Genomic DNA, 22,245 nt, shown 5'->3' with positions numbered 1-22,245 from the left:
AGTACCATGTTCCTTTTTCCATTCCTCACAACCCTTCTATCCCTATAGATTTAGTCTGCAGGGCCCGAGAATCTATATTTCAATAAGCACTGTGGTGACTCTTATGCAGGTAGCCTCTGGCACTGGCATACCACTTCCCAGAGAAACAGCAATAAGAAGAATCTCCAGTGGCATTTGTCAAAAAATCCACATTTCCAGGCCCCCTATACCAGACAAGTGAAATCAGAATCTCTAGGGGATGGGCCTGAGAATTTGAGTTTTTGATAAGGGACACTGGTGACTCTCAGAGAAGTCTGGGAAACTGCTCTAGTTTAAAATTCTGTTCTCAATATATTTTTATTTATTTATTTATTTATTTATTTATTTATTTTTTGAGACTGAGTTTTGCTCTTATTGCCCAGGTTGGAGTGCAATGGTGACATCTCAGCTCACTGCAACCCTCTGGCTCCTGGGTTCAAGTGCTTCTAAATATGTTTAAAAACAAAACATCTTATTTATAATAAAGATATCTGTATTTTGAAAAAATAAGTACCCTGCAGAAAACAAAAAATTGCAAATGGTAATATATATTTTGTTCTCCAGCCCAGTGCTGCAGACCTAAAGATCCAATGTTTACATCTTCCCTTGAAGTCACAAAAATATCTTAAACTTAACGTGTTCAAATTGAAATTACCCTCTTCCCCCAAACCTGGCTCTCTTCCAGTGTCCTCCATATCTCAATGATGGCATTACTATCCACCCACTGGGTCTGCTAGAAATTCTGAGTTATCTGACTCCTCCCTCTCCCTCAGTCCCCATCCCACCCCATGATATTTGAATCCATCACCAAGACCTTCCACTTTACTTCCTATTGTTCCATTTTCCCCACTTCTGTCCATCTCCTTGTTCCTACCCCAAGCCACTTGCATGCCTACCAACACTAACACCACTCATAGATTTAATTAGTCCAGTGCTGGTTCTGCTTGTGTTCCCACACTGCAGCTGGAATGATCTTTTCAAAACACAGATCGAATCATGTCAAATGCCCTCCCCCTCCCTTTTTCTCTTAAGATTACAGTTCTTAATATGGCCAATAAGACTCTGCTTAATCTGGTCTCCAGCTTCAAACTGGTGCACTTTCTCCCTGCAACCTAGGCTCTAGCCACAATAGCCTACTTTCAGTCCCTCAGGCTTGCAGTGTTCCCTTCTGACAAAAAGGCTTTACACATGATATTCCCTCTGTTTCCCACTCTCCCTTTTTCAGTTTCTCATCTTTTGGATCTCCATTCTGGTGTGACTTCCTCAAAGAAGCCTTACCTAACCTCTTTGACCATACCAATGAATGCCACTTATGTAAGTTCTTAAGTTCTCATAACACCTAGGTAAATTCAACCTATTTTAAACTAGACCATTTAAAACTCCATTGGTTAGAGCAATTTGTTTCCTCTCTCCAAGTATTCTCTGGTGTTCTTCTCTGTTGTTCTTTGGATTTCACTTCTTTAGACCCTATCCCAGAACAATTTCAGGGTTAGTAGGGGATAACTCTTGACATTTGGACTCTGCTAAAGCAGCACCTTCACTGGCTTTCTCACATTCTCTCCGGCTGCTGTTTTCTTATCATTTTCCAATACCGTGAACATTAGCCTCTATCACAGCACTTATTTAGTCTGCATTGTATTTTTTTTTAAGGTTTCTCTCACTAGTGTCAGCGGCTTTAGGACAGCTGGTTTATTTATCTCTGTATCCTCAGCACTTAACACAGGGCCTTGTCAATAAATATTTGGAACCACCCTGTAGCCTGAAGTCCAGCCACAATAGTGTGTATGTTGATTTCTCTGCTTGTAATGTCTTTCCCTCACTTTATTTGCTCGATGAACTATTCTTGATATGAAGGAGGCAGTGGTTTAGTGTTACCTTCAACAGTGTACATAATCTTTCTACATTTCAGTTTCCTCATTTGAAAAATGATACTAAAAAGGTTGTTGGGAGGATTAAAAGAGTTAATGATTAAATACTTCTCTCCCTTCTCTTGCCAGGTCAAATCTCTACTCTCGGTAGAGCAATTCCCTAGGGAATTTTATCTCAGGATTAGGTTTTTGGAATCTCGTGTATCCAGACAGCTCTTCTCTGTCCCCTTGCTACCCTTTTTTCAGAGGTGGGGTATCGCTTGGTAGCCCAGGCTGGAGTACAGACACTGATGGCTCAATTGAAATCAGAGGACACATTACTGGCAAGTGGAAAGCCGTTCTTCCCAGTCTTCTTAGGAAAGAAGATCTTTCTGCGGTGAGATATATTTGCAAAACTGCACAGGACTTTAATACTTTGCAACAGCAAAGGTTGAAAAACAAAACGGTTAAATTTCCACATCAAAACAGGTGAAATGTTTCTGTTCATTTTCTTCTACATTTGGAAAGTGCCTGATCCACAGTAACACACTAAACTTTAGTTCCCTTCCCCTCATCCTTGCAAGTGTACAGAACTGTAACTAAATATTTAGGCAATTAGGGCAAGCAAACTGCACAGTGAATTATGTGGTAGCTTCTAGTATAATAAATTTTCTTACCAACCAAACAATGCTCAGTTGCTTCTCTTGACAACCTGTTTGCATCGTCAAAGTTTAAATGTAACATATTAAAACTATTACACTCTTTAAAAATCATTGAAACTTTTTTGTGTATAAATAAAAAAATAAATAGAATAAAAATAAATAAAAAATAGAAAAAAACCCATGAAAAATGTTTGCACATGGGGTAAAGCATGTAAAAGGGGTAAAGCATGATAAAAACCTTCGCAGAAGTTTCCCTGCTCACACATTACTGTGTGCACGTCTAGTCTTTTTCTCATTCAGGCATCATTTGTTATTTGTCTTTTCCAGTTGAGGAGGACACTTAATACCATTTCGGCAGCGTTTCAAATCCGAGTCAAATATAGCCTGAGTGGTTTTTTGTGGGTCTACCTATCAGGGCCTGTGAAGAGTGTTCCTGGGGTTAAGAGTTCTAAGATAGAAAACTCAGCTTATGCTGTTACCCGCAGGTTTTAAAGCAACATGATACGGCGTTTGAAGCTTACCTCACACCGGTGAGGTAAGCGTCCTGTCATCAAATGACCTTTTTTGACGTCCAAGAGTGACAGAGCCTCAAGCACTCCTGGGGACCAGGCTGACTTTTCTCCACTGGCTTGGTTGGGAACTGGCTTCTTCGGAGCCGTGTAGTCTTAATTTGCTTTGCTGCTGGCTGGCTGACAGCTGATGGGGGACTCCTCAGGACGGACTCCCTTCCAGAGGCACCCATCTCCATCCTTCTCAACTCCCCAACCTTTGTCCTCCCCACTCTTCGCTCGCGCGGCGGTCTGAGACCACCAGGACCAGTTTCAGGGGTTTCCTTCTCCAGCGAGACTTGGCAGAACAGGCTTTAAAAGCAAAGGAGGCAGCGGAAGAGTAAGAAATAACTATATTCTAAGAGTCATAATAAATGGCAGTACATAACTGCGACACGACACCGAGCAGCCTAAGCTGGCTGCGCAGGCCACAAACACAGGATCCTAACCTCCCGGCCGACCCGCCCCAACAACTACCCGCCCGGGGTACGGTCACGTGACGGGGGAGCGGCGCGCGCCGACCGCGGCGCCAATTGGCGAGAGGCTGGAGCGCGGGGTTTCATGGGAAGGAGTTGGCCCGGCCTGTCTCTCAGTCAGTGGCGGCTGCTGCCTGCTCTGGAGGCAGGCTGGGCGGTGGCGGCCGAGACTGGCGGGGGTGGACGCCCGGGCCGGGCTGCGCCCGCTTCTTGCAGGTAGAACGCTCAAGGCGAGGGCAGTTGGGAGGGCTCTGCAGCGGGGAGGCATGCTGAGCTGTGCCCCTGGGAAATAAGCTGCGGGTTCCCCGCTTGCCTCTCCTTGGTGCCCCCGCCTCCTGCCAAGTGGCCTAGAGCTCTGCGGCGGCTGCTAGTCAGGCTGCGCGGTGGTCCGCGCAGACCCAGGCTCGCCGCCTTGTTCCCTGGATTTCCCAGCACACTGGCAGTGGTGGCGCTGGAGTCTTGAAACCCTTGTTTCCCCTCTAGGGCTGGTAGTTTCTCCAGCTCGGTTCTAGGAGATTCCGGGTGGTGACTGGCTTGAGCCCCAGCTCTTTGGCCCACCTGTGTCGAGCTTACCTCGACACAGGTGGGGCAAAGAGGTCAGAAGGTCCCAAACTAGCATTTCCTACGCTCAGCTGTCCGCTTTGAGCGTTCTCTCCGCTTCTCTTTCTGAGTTGTGCGGAGGCTCCAAGAGTTAGAAAGACCAGAAGGGACTGAAAACTGTCAGTGTCATGCTGCCGGGCTCTAGCGTGTGGGCGTGGAGTACGTGCTACTTAGAGAAGAGACTCTCAAACCATTGTCCTTATTTCAGGGATGGTGGGCTGTGGGGTGGAGGGGAAGGGCGAAGATGCATAGTATCAGAGGCGTGGCAGGAGGAGAAAAACAAATCTAAATTCCATCAGTTCATAGTTTACGGATTGAGAAAGAGTTGAAATTGGTCAACTCAGCTTTGCTGATGGTGCTTTCACAGTACTAAGCAAGACCCGTGAATCACTGAGTTTTCCGTGTTCTGCTTTTCCCAGTTGGCCTCCGGTGTGTGTTGCTCTGTGTCTATTGTTTCCTCCTTTCTTTATGGCCTGGGTGTCAGCATTGACAAAATTGACTCTATTCAACAGCGGTTTGGTGGGTGTGAGTAAGCTTGGTTTCAGGAATATGTTCAAACTGGCAGGGAATGCTCATTTCTTTTCCTCAGCAGCCCCCAGAAGACCAAGTTGACTTTTAACACATTTTCTTAAACAGGAGTGGTGCGTTTAAATTAGAATTTTAAGGTTGTCTGTTATCTATTGAGATCAGCTCAGTAATGATGTTAATAAACATATAGTGTTTATATGTTATATAAACAAGAAAATACAAGAAAAGGAGAATTTATATGGCTATTAAAAATATATGACTTCATATAGAAACATTTATAATCAAATAGTAATTTTTTGGTGGTATTTAGTTCAGATGAAAATTGACTTACCATGAAAGCAAGCACTAATCATTATTATTAAGAGTGCTTAATATATAATAGAGGTGTACTTTTCATTAAAATTCTTTTTGAGGAGTAATAAATGTGGCTTGGGCTATTTCAGAATTGTCTTTTCAGTTAGGACATTTGAAAGTTAGAGTTCTAGAATAAATCACCTTTACTCTTCAATTGTATAGTATAATATGTTATGGAGGTACTGTTGATGGTGATTAAATAGCTTATACTTAACTTTGGAATTTGATAAACATAGAACTTCCTTTGCTGTTTCCTTCAAAGACCTACAAGGTTATTTAATGGCAGAGTCTACAGAATTTTTTGCTCTATTTCTTATACTAGAGAAAATGAGAGCCATCTATTTTTGTAAAAATACAAACTGTAATATAATTTTCCAATTTTAGAATTATGAAATAGATGCTTTATAAGAAGTTAGAAATGTGTTTCATATAAATACATGTGTTTTCTGGTAATAATAATGGCTACAATTAAGCAGTTACTACTATGTGTCGGACACCGTGCCAAATGATACATAATTTCATTTAATTTATACAACAATTCTATGAAGTGTAGATATTTTTACCATTTTGCAAATGCAAACTGAGGCGTGCAGAGTTTAAGTAATCTGCTCAAGATTGCATAGCTAGTATGTGGTTGAGCCATATTTTGAATCCAGATCTATTTTATTGCATTATTTTAATGTGTCTTGTAGTGAGGTGAAAATTTAAGAAAAACATTTCCCAAGATTTAAAATTCTGACACCCAAACCTGAGTGTAAATAGCCATTAGTAGAAAACATTCAAATAAGGTGGTCGACATTATTGTTCATTGAAAAGCACATTTAGGTTGGGTGGGGTTGCTCACGCCTGTAATCTCAGCACTTTGGGAGGCCAAGGCAGGCGGATCACTTGAGGTCAGAAGTTCAAGACCAGCCTGGGCAACATGGGGAAACCCCGTCTCTACTAAAAACACAAAAATTAGCCGGGAGTGGTGGCATGCACCTGTAATCCCAGCTACATGGGAGGCTGAGGCAGGAGAATCACTTGAACCCAGGAGGCGGTGGTTGCAGTGAGTTGAGATTGTGCCACTGCACTCCAGCCTGGGCAACAGACTGAGTGAGACTCAGTCTCAACAAAAAGAAAAACACACTTAGATGCACCCCGCTCTTAAGGTCATGACAGGTCCTGTTGTGGTATCAGATCAGAGTGGAAAGAAACACTCTGTACATGTTCATGGGAGAGTTCTTGGAGAAAAGTCACTTGAGGTTGAACTGTCTGTCCAATCCAGGGCAAGCAAATTGATTTATGCCTCAGAAGGAAATGCAAAGGTTATTCGGTTCCCATGTATTTGAAAGAAAGGAGAGATGGATTAGAAAATAGCTACAACTACAGCAGTAAAAACAGTTTGTATTGAGCAATCACTATGTGCCAAGCACTGTTGTAAACAGGTTAGAATACATTAGGTCATTTAAGTCTTTCAACATTTAAGGGGGTCCTTAACTATCCCTCTTTTACAGATGAGGAAATTGAGTAGCAGATAGGTTAAGTAACTGATTTGTCCAAGATTGTACAGTAAGTGATGGGCCACAGGACTTGGAGTTAAGATGTTTGGGTGGAAAGGAGAGCACCAGTGGTTGAATACAGAAGAGGTATGAAATTAAAGCTATGGAGAAATATTTGATTTAATTATTTAATTTTGTTGTGTTTTCACATCTGTTAGAAAGTACCACCTGTTACATATGCATTACAGTAAAACAGTTCCTTCAATATCAGAATTTGATAGAAAAATTGCTGAAACTGTGCCAGTTGACTGTTCTTTGATTATGAACCTGAAAGCATGGATATGGCATTTAATGACTATCACGCTAATATTGTTTTAGAGTACAAATTTAAAAGCATAATCCCTTGCTTCAGGGGTCTTAGAGGCTAAGATGTAGATTGTTTCATTAATACCAAAACAATTCTTTAAGCAAATAATTGTCAAAATTGGTATAGTGATATTATGCGTATATTTCATATTGTACTTACTTTAAAATTGATATGCAGTAAACAAGTAAAGGCTGTGCTTGCAGACTTCTAGTACCAGTTCTGTCCCTAGCTGGAGCTACATGATTTTGGCAAATCATTTAACTTCTCTTTAATGCAGATTTAAACACTCAAGTGTAATCAAATAAAGGAATTGGGTTACACAATACATTGTACTAATACTATTTCTTGTGCTTATTACTCACTTTTCATTTCAGTAGATTTGTTTACCAACTATTTGATAATGTCAGAGATGGTTTCATATATTTTACATATAAATATTCAAATCTAATCTATACAAAGACTTTATTTCTGATTTTGTGTTATTCATAATAACTGGGTGCTTAAAAAATCAAAACTAAAATATTATGTTTGGCTCTGCTGCTTACTGCCTTTTTTTTTCTTTTTTTCTTTTTTTTTTTTTTTGTGAGACGGAGTCTCGCTCTGTGACCCAGGCTGGAGTGCAGTGGCGCGATCTTGGCTCACTGCAACCTCCGCCTCCTGGGTTCAAGCAATTCTCTGCCTCAGCCTCCCGAGTAGCTGGGATTATAGGCACCTGCCACCACGCCTGGCTAATTTTTATAGTTTTTTAGTAGAGACGGGGTTTCACCATCTTGGCCAGGCTGGTCTTGAACTCCTGACCTTGTGATCCACCCGCCTCGGCCTCCCAAAGTGTTGGGATTACAGGCGTGAGCCACCGCACCCAGCCTGCTTACTGTCTTTGGGATGTTACTTAGCACACTACTTCACTTCTCTTGCCTTAGATTTCTCATTTGTAAAATGGAGGGATAGTAGTATCTACATGCTAAAATTAATATAAAGTATTTGGGCCGGGCGTGGTGGCTCATGCCTATAATCCCCAGCACTTTGAGAGACCAAGGTGGGCAGATCACTTGAGGCCAGGAGTTCGAGACCAACCTGGCAAACGAGGTGAAATTCCTGTCTCTACCAAAAAAAAAAAAAAATAGCCAGGTGTGGTGGCCCATGCCTATAGTCCCAGCTATACCTTTGGAGACTGAGATGGGAGAATTGCTTTAACGCTGGAGATGGAGGTTGTATTGAGCCAAGATCACACCACTGCACTCCAGCCTGGGTGTCAGTGAGACCCTGTCTCAAAAAAAAATTATATTTATATACACACACACACACAGAGCATTTGTTTTAGGGCCTCTAGAAATGAAGTACTTACTAAGTGTTTAACTGATATTGTTGTTGCCATTAATTTCAAATATTAAAAATTCTGATCACAGTCTTAGGGTGTGATGGTTAGAAACTTGACATTGAAGGATATAATTCTACTTCAAACCAAAATATGTAGGTTGGTTGTGTACAGAACACTGCTAGACACCATACACTAGTTCCAGAATAGTGGAATGATGTATATTTTGAGAATAACAAGTGATTCATATGAATCTACCCCCTTCACCCACCTTTTTGGTAGTTATTTTTAGCATCTCAAGAGGGTTTTTAGATTTACTTACTGTCATAATTCAGATAGAAATTTATAGTTTAATCATTCAAGTTCCTGGATTTTCTACAACCACATTTTAGAAATTCGAGTACTAAGCAAATACTAAATGATTAATAATATTTAGATTGCAACTTAAATAAGACTTGAAACATTCATTATAGTTATAAACCTTAGAGTTTTTCAGGACGGATTATAGGTGTTTCTGTCCTTAAAAATTACTTTGTGAGTAAAAGTATTTTACAGTTAGGCACTTTGTTACTTTTCTGAGAAACTCCAAGATAGCTATGCCTTATGCTAATTACAATATATGAATAATTTTGCAGAGTGAGTGTGCTTACTTGATACTGGTATTATTTTGTGTTTACGTTTATGGTTAAAAAATATGAGAAGTATGACATAGGTATCCTTTTTGGGGGTGGAAAAGAAGTAGTTTTATACATTGGCAAGTATCTAACTGTAACCTGGTTAAAATATGTCAGTTTGAAATTATACTTTTACCATTTCAACTTAAAAGAATAAAAATTTATGTAATCATTGTCCAGTAAGTTGATTTAGAATATAATATTGTTGAGTCTATTATAAAACATTCGAGAGTCATAGAAAAGCAACTAAAAGAAGTGGTTATGGAGCTAGCTGAATTGAAGGTCAGCTAGCTTCAGGGACTTATATACAATGTCAGGGAGAAATGTTTATTTGGGCATTGAACAGCAGTGTTTAGTAATAGAGGCTAGAAATCTGAAGATAAAGGGACTCTAGGCCATATTTCTTCTGAGCTATTGGGCAAATCACTAAACCTCTTTTCACTTAGTTTTCTTATCTGTGAGATGGTAATACTATGGACCATCCTATGAGAAAGTGGTGGTATTATTAACTAATTAAGAGAAAAGAAAATTAAGGCTCAGAATCATTAAGTGATTTGCTAAAGGTCACAGATAACCTTGTAATCCTTATTTTCTTATTCATAACTCAGCTGGCTTTCTCTTATTACTTGTAAGGTGATATTCTAAACATTGTAAAACACTTCTATTCCAGATAACTAGTTTAGTTGGGAGACAGCTGGATAGTAGAAATTATTTTATTTAAGTGTATAGTATGAAAGTAGTATGGTAAAACTTTGTTACCAGAACAACATAGAGAACCTATTTTAAAGGATAGAAAATAGCAAAGTGGTAAGAATATACATTTCTAAACTGCATTGTCATTTAAAAAGCTTTTCAAACTTTTTCACTTTTAAATCTGTTCTGGTTTTGAAGAATGGATTTTTAAAAGGTGGGCTTGGTGGTGTGCAGTGGCTCACACCTATAATCCCAGCAGTTTGGGAGGCCAAGGCGGGCAGATCACTTGAGGCCAGGAGTTCAAGACCAGCCTGGCCAACATAGCAAAACCCCGTCTCTACCAAGAATACAAAAATTAGCCAGGCGTAGTGGTGCGCACCTGTAGTCCCAGCTACTCAGGAGGCTGAGCCACAAGAATCGCTTAACCTGGGAGGCAGAAGTTGCAGTGAGTTGAGATCTCGCCACTGCACTCCAGCCTGGGCAACACAGAGAGACTCCATCTCAAAAAAAAAAAAAAAAAAAAAAAAGGTAGACTCTATCCCAATAACTGTCTGAAATCAAATTCCATATATGTGGCATCCAAATAAATTAATGTTTCATAACATTTTTTAGGCAGTATTGCAACATCTATAGTGGGTATGCTGTGTGTTTAACTTAACATTTTAAATACTTGCTTTATTTCTAGCTGTGAATTCCTTTGGACAATTGATGATATTTATCATTGTGCCCAGTTTCTACAAATAAAAGATGGGTGGATTATTTTCTCGATGGAGGGTAAGGTACTTTTCTTTACAGCTAGTTCTTGAGTCTCATATAAAAGTGTCACATAAAGCTATTTGTGAAAGTCTCCTTTGATTATAGCCTTGAATAGTAGTTTGCTATTTTCCTTTTTTCTTCTCTTTTGAATTACTTTTCTATTTTTTTATTTTAATACTTCCATTTGTTCTGTAGGTGTCCAATGCCTCTGTTTAACAGAATTATTTCACTTGGATGTATGAATTATTTTTATTTCTGTATTTCTGTATTTGTGTGCAAATGGCTATCTTGTTTTCTTATACTTCCTAAGTTTCAAGCTTATTTGAAAGGTAGTTGAAAATAAGTGTTCTAGGCCGGGTGTGGTGGCTCACGTCTATAATCCCAGCACTTTGGGAGGCTGAGGCGGGCAGATCATGAGTTCAGGAGTTCAAGACCAGCCTGGCCGACATGGTGAAACCCCGTCTCTACTAAAAATACAAAAATTAGCTCGGCATAGTGTTGCGCGCCTGTAATCCCAGCTACTCGGGAGGCTGAGACAGGAGAATGACTTGAACCCAGGAGGTGGAGGTTGCAGTGAGCCGAGCTTGTGCCCCTGCACTTCAGCCTGGGTGACGGAGCAAGACTCAGTCTCACAAAAAAAAAAAAAAAAAAAAAAGTATTCTATACAATACTTGTTTTTTACAGACTGTATCTTTTTACTTGAAGCTTATCATAAATATTGACTAAAGTCACACTGCATGTGCTTTTAGAAATTATAGGTTAAACAAAATTAGAAATGCAGTTTGATTTTATTGGATAAGCTTTTAGAGGAAGTATCTCAAAGTTACAGCTCGAAAATATGAATTGTATAAATTATATAACCCCGTCTCTACTAAAAGTACAAAAATTAGCTGGGCATGGTGGTGGGCGCCTGCAATCCCAGCTACTCGGGAGGCTGAGGCAGGATCGCTTCCATCCAGGAGGTGAAGGTTGCAGTGAGCCGAGATTGTGCCACTGCACTCCAGCCTGGGCGACAGAGCTAGACTCTGTCTCAAGAAAAAGAAAAAAAAAATTATATAAATGCTCTTTTCAAAAGTAAGAGGAGATAAAGTAGTCTAGGATAAACTACTTATTTTTTTTTACTCCTTATTACCATAATAATAGAGTCTAACTATACTTGGTACACAATTTAGGTTTTGGGCTATTGCTGGAACAGCCTTGTTTTGGATCAGCATTATATTGACCCTGTTATGACCTTATAATAATCTGCCCAAGGATCAAATTTATCTTTTCTTGTTTTGTCTTTCATATTAGGTTGAACCGTATGAAATTGCCAGTATTCAACTGCTTGGACTTAGCAAAATGTCAATTTCATATGGTTAACTCTAATGTTAACAACTCTTATGGAAACTACAATGAACTGATATTCATTACCCTCTTGGATTGTTGAGTATGTAATTGGTAAATATTTTTGCAAGTGTTTTATGAGTGATTTTGGCTGGTTTTCATTCTAGATGTATAAAAAATATCGTTGGCAAACAAGCTTTGCTATAATGAAGTATTCTTAGATGTCCTTTTAAAATCTGATCTGCAAAAAGTACTTTAGGAATTTAGAATGAAGATAACCTGTTGATTTTGACCTCCAGAGTCTTAAGTGAACTTTTAGCAATAGCAAATCAGACCATTTTTAGTCTGTAATTTTTTTTAATGTGTTAATTCTTTTGAGTAATCATTCCTAAGAATTTTTTTTGAAGGAAAACGTGTGTTTTTTAAATTTTTTAATTTAATTTAATTTTTTTTTTGAGATGGAGTCTTGCTCTGTCACCCAGGCTGGAGTGCAGTGGTGCAATCTCGGCTCACTGCAACCTCTGGCTCCCGGGTTCAATCAATTCTCGTGCCTCAGCCTCCTGAGTAGCTGGGATTACAAGCGCATGCCACCACGCCCAGCTAATTTTTGGATTTTTAGTAGACCAGTTGGCGAAGCTGGTCTCAAACTCCTGACCCTAAGTGATCCGCCCACCTTGGCCTCCCAAAGTGCAGGCGTGAGCCACCGTGCGTGGCCAAAATTTCTTTCTTTCTAGAACGGTGTGTTCTATTGAGGTTAAGAATGGTAAAAATTGAGCTATCAGAATTAAAAGTCTTTCTAGGATTAAAAAAGTTAAGTAGGGAAATGCTTATTTCTTTAATCTTACGTAGTTCTATTTGCAATTATAATTTTTATTTAAATAAATCTTAGTTATAAACAAGAATGCATGTTTGACAAGATTTGAGAAAATTTAATTTGGAAATAAATGTTCTTTAATGATTATATCAACATGTAAAGGTTTATGATAAGTTTTAATGCTGTCTCTTGTTTCTGTTTGTATAACAGACAAAACCTTCAACTGTAGAAGTTCTAGAAAGTATAGATAAGGTATGTTCTTTGGCTGTGAGGTATTTTAATTCATTTTAGGTATTAAGTAAATATTATTGTAGTATATATTATTTTGGAGACCAAATCTGGTATGGGAATTTAGAAATGATATAGAGTGAGTCTGAGAACTTTAATATTATGTGATCTCAAAAAATCCAAAGTCTATCAGTGACTTAAGAAGTCTGTTTCAACTAATAGAGCCAGTTAGAATGAAATTAGATCTGTAGTGTGGTGTAAATCAGTGTTACAGGTAGGACAAGATAGATGAGATACTGTACAATAGTTTTTATCAGTCTACAAAATTTTCACAGCTTTTTATATACTATTATCAACAATGATTATTTTCTGGGAATATTGAGAGTGATAAATAGATGGGTTACTGTTTTAATTTTTATTAATTATTTTTCTTATTGCCAGATTTTTTAAATGCCTTTTATAGGAGGAATTATTACTTATTTGACTCAACAAATATTGCCGATACCAATTTCATTCCCTGAATCTTTGCCAATTTGATAGTTTAAAAGTAGTAACTAACTTTGCATTGTAAAAATGATTTGTTAGAATAAGCATTATACATTTTTAACTTCATTTTTAGTTTTCTTTTTCATATTATGTTTTGTTTTAAACTGTTAGGATATTATGCTTTACTGAACTTTAAATAAGAGTTTTTTCTTAAATATCTTTCCTGCTAAAATTTTTTAACATTTTAATTTATGAAGTTTGAAATTTACTAACATGGAATAATTTTCTCTTAACAGGAAATTCAAGCATTGGAAGAATTTAGGGAAAAAAATCAGAGATTACAAAAATTATGGGTTGGAAGATTAATTCTGTATTCCTCAGTTCTCTATCTGTTTACATGCTTAATTGTATATTTGTGGTATCTTCCTGATGAATTTACAGCAAGACTTGCCATGACACTCCCATTTTTTGCTTTTCCATTGATGTAAGTAAATTATTCTTTTTGTTGATCTTTTCCTTTTCTGACTAGAGAGTCTTAATGTATATCTAATATGTATATTCGGTCTCTTTATTGTTAAATGGTAATATCTGATTGAGTTTGAATTTCTTTCACAATTTGAAAAGATTTTTTAAAATAGTAGAACAATTGTTTTAAACCTTCATTTGTAATCCAATATACCTGAGGAATATTACCTAGTAATATGAGTAATAATTGCTCTATATGGCAATGTTTTATGAATTTCTAGTAGATGACCATGCTCCCTGAAGGGCACTGGGCATGGAGTAGTGGGTAATGGCAAGTGGGGCAGGGTTTGTAAAAACGAAAGAATAACTGCTCAAATTATTCTGAATATATTCACCTCAACTCTCTTCCCTTCGTTTTACTGCTATATGGTCACTGCTATAAAGCAATTGACCCTTATTTTAGAAATATTTTATAATATAGCACTGTATAGGAGGCGTATCATGACTGAGAATTTTGAGAGACAATTTAATAAAAAGTTTGTTTATTCAGTCAACAAGCATTTATGGGTACCAGTTGTTTAGACATTGGATTATAATGGTGTATGGTACATAAAAATACAAAATTCTCTGACTGTATATCTTAGACTGCAAACATTAAGTAATGAGTATGATGAATGTTATAAACAGAAGTGTAAAATGCTATGGGAGCATTTAATAGGGGCATTGCCTCAGTCTGAATACTACTATAAAAAATGTGTTTGTTTAGTCTTTAGTGCAGGGCATATTTTCAATTTGAAACTCCTGAAGCTTGTAAAATTATAAGTTTGTATGTAGCTACAAGAGCTGAAATTGAGTGCTTTCATAATATTTCAAAATAATTATCTCTGCTACTTTCTTTATTTTCATTTTTTGAAATCTTTTGGAATGCTTTTATCCCAGAAGTAGTGGATTTTATAATTGTGAGCCCCTTTTCCTTGTTTCCCTTATCTTTTTTCATAAGAGGAGAGAAAAGAAAATTACAAAATAAGTATGAGATGTTTAGTAAATTTAAGCACTTTTAAATACTCAAAAATGCACTTTACATCTATTTCCATATAAAGATTGATTTTTTGATCATAAAAGACTTGTATCTAGTTGTAACAGAATGTCTGATAGGGAACTCTACTGTGTTAATTCTAATGGCTATCCAAAAACTATGATCTAGGTTTGCTATTATGATTCATAACAGTTTTTTGGGGGGCAAATAAATTATATACAAATTGTTCTTTAGAAGCAGGAAAACTTCATTTCTTTAAAAATGTAATTTCTTCAATTCAGTCTTTCTGATATTTTGGGTATGAAGCTTTCTTATCCTTACTGTGTCCTTCTGATTTTTCTGCATCACCTGCATCTAGTATATCTTGGCTTGTTTAGCTTCAGAGCCATTTTTCACTTTGTCTCATTGATATTTGTAACCTCGTTCTCAGCTGTTGTAGCTTCTATTTCAGTGAGCTTTTCACTTTTTGAAGCACAGACCGGTTATCCAACAAAGAATAGCATTGTCCTTCTGATCAATGACAATCAAAAAACATGAAATAAAACAATGTGAAAGTGGATGTTGTGGTAAAAAGAAAGAAGACTTAACACAGGACATTTTCTTATGTATGTAACGTGAGTTGTTGCCTTTTGTGTGTAATGTGAGCTTATCCCTGGACTTTTTTCTTTGGGAAACAGTGTCTTAGTCTGTTTAGTGTTGCTATAAAGGAATACCTGAGGCTGGGTAGTTTATAAAGAAATGAGGTTTATTTGGCTCATGGTTCTGCAGACTGTACAAGAAGTATGGCACCAGCATCTGCATCTGGTGAGGGCCTCAGGCTGCTTCATTCTTGGCAGAAGGTGACAGGGAGCCAGCATATGCAGAGATCACTTGGTGAGAGAGAAAGCAAGAGATAGGGGAGGTGCCAGTTTCTTTTTAACAACCAGCTCTCTCAGGAACTAATAGAGGGCAAACTCTCACCATGCCCCAGGGAGGACATTCATCTGTTCATGAGATCCGCCCCCATGACCCAAACACCTCCCATTAGGCCCCACCTCCAACACTGGGGGACAAATTTCAACATGAGGTTTAGAGGGTCAAATATCCAAATTATAGCAAACAGTTTTGAGGGCTGGACTCGGATTTACTTAAAGACTTAGAGGCAAAAGGGGCAATAAAGTATGTTGTTTTGCTCAACACTGTCTACATTGATTATATAGTTTAGAAATCTACCTGGTATCTGTAAAAAGTGACTGCTGTCTACACATTCCCAGTTTCCCAAATGCTTTTACTGGAAAGGTCATGGATCAGGACTGAACATATATTGTATAACTATTCCAAAATTATTCTTTATGGTAGAATATCAATACTCTATATAATATCCTTTGAAATTTTATTATATTTTCACTTCAGAATGTAATATGGAAGAGTTTAATATAATTCCACATACTGTTTTTCGGCCTTTCAGATTCAATAGTATATTTACCTCCCTTGATCTTTTCAACTATTACTGAAACTTAAATCATAATATAAATGCCAAATTTATTTTGTAGGAGTCATTAAGGCTACACACCATAGTGAGGGAAGGTTTGGGTTACGTAAAGTTACAATTTTGTATTTCTGCATTATGCTAGCAAACATGCATTACCTTGGGAGTTGGTTCATTTTCTAAGTCAGCAACCATTAAGTTTTATTTCTATGTTAACTAATGCTTTAACTAATGCTTAGTTAACTATGTTAACTAAGTAAAAGTCTTGTAGAGTTTTACTTTCGGATACCTTATTTTTACGAATTATAACTTTCTAGACATTTCGTTCTCTGTAATTTTAGAGACTGATCATCATCATAAGATATTGAGGAGTTAGCCATAATTTTCTTATTTGTTTTTGCCTCTCAAAATGGGGTTGTTGGGGAAGAAATTTAAGCAAGGGAATTGAGGAAAGTGGTCATATTCCTATTTCTCTTCTTGTATCTCCACTTAAATTGAAAACCATTTAAGGATAGGGATTTGTTCTTATACAATTTTCATGCCTCCTCTCTCTCCCCACAAGTAGCACATGTTAGGTATTTCCTCAATCCAGCTAGGTTGACAAACATAATTTGTAACCTTTTGAAGAAAGTTGAATGTTTATTTCATGATACACTAGTAAGAATACAAGTGTCTTTCAGCCAGGCGTGGTGGCTCACGCCTGTAATCCCAGCACTTTGGGAGGCCCAGGCGGGCGGATCACGAGATCAGGAGATCGGGACCATCCTGGCTAACACGGTAAAACCCCATCTCTACTAAAAATACAAAAAATATTAGCCCAGCACGGTGGTGGGCTCTTGTAGTCCCAGCTACTTGGGAGACTGAGGCAGGAGAATGGCGTGAACCCGGGAGGCAGAGCTTACAGTGAGCCGAGGTCGCGCCACTGCACTCCAGCCTGGGCGGCAGACTCAAAAATAACCTCAAAAGGAATTTTTAGATATGGCTTTTATATATAATAAAGAAGACATTTGTAAGGAAAAATGGTTTTGAGTTGTATACCCCAAAAAACAAAAGCAAGAAATACTTGATTCTTATTTTTTACACCAAAATAAATCATTGTTACTATTTGCCTAAACATGAAGGTAATTATTGCTGAAGTCTTTGGTGGTTAAATAAGCTGACAAAGAAGTCAACATAGTTATAAATATTAAGACCTGTATATCAATTCATCTTTAGCTTTTTTTTTTTTTTTTTTTTTTTTTGAGACAGCGTCTTACTCTGTTGCCCAGGCTGGAATGTAATGGCGCAATCTTGCCTCACTGCATCCTCTGCCTCCCAGGCTCAAGCAATTCTTGTGCCTCAGCTTCCTGAGTAGTGGGGATTATAGGCATTCACCACCATCCCTATCTAATTTTTGTTTTTTGTTTTTTTTTTAGTAGAGATGGGGTGTCAGCATGTTGACCAGGCTGGTCTCAAACTCTTGGCCTCAAGTGATCTGCCCGTCTCAGCCTCACAAAGTGTTGGTATTACAGGCATGAGCCACCACACCCAGCTCATCGTTAGATTTATATATTGCTAAATCTCATCTAAAAACATTTTGATAAATTGGATAGGGCTTATGATATGGTTGTTTGAAAAAGAACACTTAAGTGTGGCAGAAAGGGTGAAAGAGGTAACAAAATAATATTGCATATATGAAGGTTGGTGAAAAACCACCAGGTTTATAGAATGTTAATTCTTTACCCAAAGTAAGGAAGATTTAGTTATATTGATTGAATTGAGATATTCTGCTATATTTCAACTTTTAGCATTTTTAGTTTGAGTACAGTAAAACACTGAATATTGAGGTTTTAAAATGTTTATGCTGTCCTCTGTGTGATTCTATTATATTGAAGTTCCAAGTATTTCCTGCTAGGACACATATTTTTTTAGTTCAAGTCATTAGATATTACTGAACAAAAATTCATGCTGTAGTAATATTCCAAGTAGCATTAATTTCCTTCAGAAAAGAACAACAAATGCTTTGATGAATGTGAGTCAAAGAAATTTTTTATTTCTCAACTGATTGTATATAGGAATGTAGTGATTTTCTTTTTTTTTTTAATTATACTTTAAGTTTTAGGGTACATGTGCACAATGTGCAGGTTTGTTACATATGTTTACATGTGCCATGTTGGTGTGCTGCACCCATTAACTCGTCATTTAACATTAGGTATATCTCCTGATGCTATCCCTCCCTGCTCCCCCCACCCCACAACAGGCCCTGGTGTGTGATGTTTCCCTTCCTGTGTCCATGTGTTCTCACTGTTCAATTCCCACCTATGAGTGAGAACATGCGGTGTTTGGTTTTTTGTCCTTGCGATAGTTTGCTGAGAATGATGGTTTCCAGTTTCATCCATGTCCGTACAAAGGACATGAACTCATCATTTTTTATGGCTGCATAGTATTCCGTGGTGTATATGTGCCACATTTTCTTAATCCAGTCTATCATTGTTGGACAAATGGGTTGGTTCCAAGTCTTTGCTATTGTGAATAGTGCCACAATAAACATACGTGTGCATGTGTCTTTATAGCAGCATGATTTATAATCCTTTGGGTATATACCCAGTAATGGGATGGCTGGGTCAAATGGTATTTCTAGTGATTTTCTATACTAATTTTATATTCAACTACAATAATAGTCTTATTGTTTGTAATAATTTTTTTGGTTGATTCTTTGAGAGCTTCCAAGTATGCAATCATATAATCTGTAAATAGCAATAATTTTACCACTTCCTTTTGTTTTTTTGTTTTTTTGTTTTTTTTCTTGTTTGATATTTTTGATTTTTTTTCTCTTGGCTAATTATGTTAGCTAATACCTTCAGGACAATGTTAAGTTGTAGAGAAAATAGTGGACATACTTGATGTGTTTTTTTGGGAATTCTTCTAATGTTTCACCATTGGGCATTATTCTGACTTTTGGATTGAGACAGATATATTTGATCATGTCAAGGAATTTTCTACCTATTCTTACTGTATTTAGTTTTTTTTAATCAAGAAAGGTTGTTGAATGTTGTTAAATACAGTTCATTATCTATGGAGATACCATATGATTTTTCATCTTCTCTTGATACAAAGGGATTATATTAAATATTGAATCATTCTTGAATTCCAGGAAAAATTTCTGCTTTCAGTTTAGTGATCATTTTATAAAAACAGCCAAAAACTTTTCTTTGTTTTCATTCTTTATTTGTTGAAACAATAACACTGTACATGTTTTTGAAACTATGACATTTTCTGACCACTGCTTTAGTTTTATGCCATGGGTCTTGATACATAGTGATTTATTTTGGTTATTTTCAAGATATGATGTTTTTTTGGAGGGAGTTATAATCTGTGAGTTATTTATGGATGGCAAATATATGTTTATATTTTTATTTATTGTCTTAGTTAAAATTTCTAGTTTTATTGTATTGCTCTCAGAGAATGTTAAATATTTCTGATTTAAATTTATTGAGTTTTTTTGGTGGAATGTTATTTGGCCAATTTTTTAAGTGTTTCATGAACATTTGAAGATGTATTCTCTTTTTTCAGTTATACAGAGTTGAATATTAGCAATGAGAACTGCCTTATGCTATATAGATCTTCTATATCCTAATGACAGTGTATTTCTGCTTTTCCCTGTATTTCTTTTAGGTTTGCTTTATAAATGTTGATGTTTTGCTCTTTACATGGGTATTTCTGTTATATCTTCGTTAGAAACACATCCTTTAAAAAGAATTTTTAATTTTGAAAAAATTATAGATTAACAGTAAGTTGCAGAAAAAAATGTATAGGCAGGTTGCAGGTACCCTCACCTAGCTCACCCCAATGGTAACATGTATACGGTAGTTTTTCCTTCATCCATAGTTTTGCCCTCTGCAGTTTCAGTTAACTGTGGTCAATTGCAGTCTGAAAATATTAGTTTTTCGAGAGAGACTACATTCATATAACTTTTATTGCAGTATAGTTAAACTTGTTCTATTTTATTATTAGTTATTTTTGTTAATCTCTTACTATGCCTAATTTATAAATTAAATCCCTATACCTACATGGTATGTATTTATAGGAAAAAACTTAGTATATGTTGGATTTGGTACTGTCCATGGTTTCAGGCATCCACTGCGGGTCATGGAACATATATCACTGAGATTAAGGGAGAACTACTGTAGTAAATTTCTAGTTAGCCTGGAAAATGGGAAGATATGCCTTTATACCAACACGACCTATAAATAACTGACCCAAAGTGAATGTACCACAAAGTAAAAGGTTTTAATTAATTATAAAAACCAAAAGCAAAAAAAGTTGTTTCAAAACAGACCAACGTCTTTCATATCAACAAATATTAAGCCAGGAAATTGACATTGCTTCAATCCACGGAGCCTATTCAGAGTTCATCAGTTTTATATGAATTCCTTTGAGTGGGTTTTATATTTCTGTGCAATTTTATCGCCTGTAGCTTTGTGTAACCACCGCACAATTCAGATCCAGAACTGTTCCATCACCACAAGGCTCCTTTTTGCTACTCCTTTATAGCCATACACATCTTCCTCCACTTTCCCCATTCCTAACCCCTGCCATCCATTAATCTGTTTTCTGTCTCCACAAATTTGTTATTTCAAGAATGTTATAAGATGGACTCACATAGTATGTAACATTTTGAAATTGGCGTTTTTCACTCAGTATATTCTTGAGATCCATCCAAGTTGTTCAGTGTGTCAATAATTCCTTTCTTTCTCTGAGTAGTATTCCATGGTATTAATGTATCATAGTTTAACTATTCACCAGCTGAAGAGCATTTGCATTGTTTCCAGTTCTTGCTATTACAAATAAGGCTGCAATGAATATTTTGTACAGGTTTTTGTATGAACATAAGTCATTTCTCTGGGGTGTATGCCCAAGAGTGCAAATGCTGGAGTATATGGTAAGTACATGTTAGTTTTGTAAGAAATTGCTAAACTTTTTTTCAGAGTAGCTATACCATTTTACATTTCCACTAGGTAGGTGTGAGTGATCTAGTTTCTCTTCATCCTTGCCAGCATTTGGTGTTAATCACTCTTTTCTATTTTGACTGTTCTGATAGGTATGTAGCAATATCTCATTGTGGTTTTAATTTTTTATTTCCCTAATGGCTGAGGATGTTTCATGTGGTTATTTGCCATTAATATGTATCTTTATTAGCAAAATGTTTATTCATGACTTTTGTCCAATTTTCTAATTGGATTATTAGTTTTTTTAACTGTTGAATTTTGAGAGTTCTTCATATATTATAGATAAAAGTTCTGGCCGGGTGCAGTGGTTCACGCCTGTAATCCCAGCACTTTGGGAGGCTGAGGCGGGCAGATCATGAAGTCAGGAGTTCAAGACCAGCCTGACCAACATGTGAAACCTCATCTCTGAAAAATACAAAAATTAGCGAGGCATGGTGACGCGTGCCTGTAATCCCAGCTACTAGGGAGGCTGAGGCAGGAGAATCACATGAACCCAGGAGGCGGAGGTTTCAGTGAGTCAAGATCGCGCCCCACTGCACTCTAGCCTGGGCGACAGAGCTAGGCTCCGTCTCAAAAAAAAAGAAAAAAAATAAAAAGTTCTTTGTTGGATATATATAGTTTACAGCTTTTTTTCCCCCTAGTCTTTAGATTGTCTTGTCTTTTCATCTCCCAACAGGGTCTTTTGCAGAGCAAAAGTTTTTAATTTTGATGAGGTTCAAGTTATCAGTTTTTCCCTTTATTAATTGTGTTTTTCTTGTCAATTCTGAGACCACTTTACCTTGCTACAGGTTGTGAAGGTTTTCTCTTACGTTTTTTTTCTATACCTTAAATTTTTTTTTTTTTTAACATTTAAGTTCATAATCCATTTTGAGTTAATCAAGGTTCAGGTCGAGGTGGTTTAATTTTTGTTTTTTTGTTTTTGCCTGTGGATGTGCTCAGTCAACGTTTTTTGGAAAGGAATCACTTTTTTTTTTTAACTTTATAATGTGACCTTCTTTTAGTTTAAAGGTTTTTTAAAAAAAGTTTAACCATTGGGGTTTTACGATCACAACCCTTGTTTTGTTTGCATTTGCCTGCTATACCTTTGTCTATGGTTTTATTTTCAACCTTAAAAG

The 22,245-nt window shown here is 37.0% G+C and overlaps 1 protein-coding gene across 6 annotated transcripts in view; it reads left to right on the top strand.

The window, feature by feature from the left end:
• The first annotated feature begins 3,100 nt into the window (after positions 1-3,100).
• The window catches only part of LNPK (lunapark, ER junction formation factor), an 84,227-nt gene continuing 65,082 nt past the window's right edge, over positions 3,101-22,245 (top strand). Inside the window, exons 1-4 of one of the 6 annotated variants that reach the window (XM_016950076.4) lie at positions 3,101-3,415; positions 10,249-10,337; positions 12,670-12,711; positions 13,470-13,657. In XM_016950076.4, coding sequence (XP_016805565.1) covers positions 10,311-10,337; positions 12,670-12,711; positions 13,470-13,657 — 257 coding nt within the window. In that variant the 5' untranslated portion in view covers positions 3,101-3,415; positions 10,249-10,310. Of the gene's footprint in view, positions 3,416-3,550; positions 3,768-10,248; positions 10,343-12,669; positions 12,712-13,469; positions 13,658-22,245 lie in introns of those variants that run through there. The other 5 variants (XM_054679124.2, XM_016950075.4, XM_016950078.4 and 2 more) reach the window with 5 other exon arrangements.

Source organism: Pan troglodytes, chromosome 13, assembly GCF_028858775.2.
Source record: "Pan troglodytes isolate AG18354 chromosome 13, NHGRI_mPanTro3-v2.0_pri, whole genome shotgun sequence".
Lineage (NCBI taxonomy): Eukaryota > Metazoa > Chordata > Mammalia > Primates > Hominidae > Pan > Pan troglodytes.
This window is presented reverse-complemented; position numbering and strand designations above follow the sequence as displayed.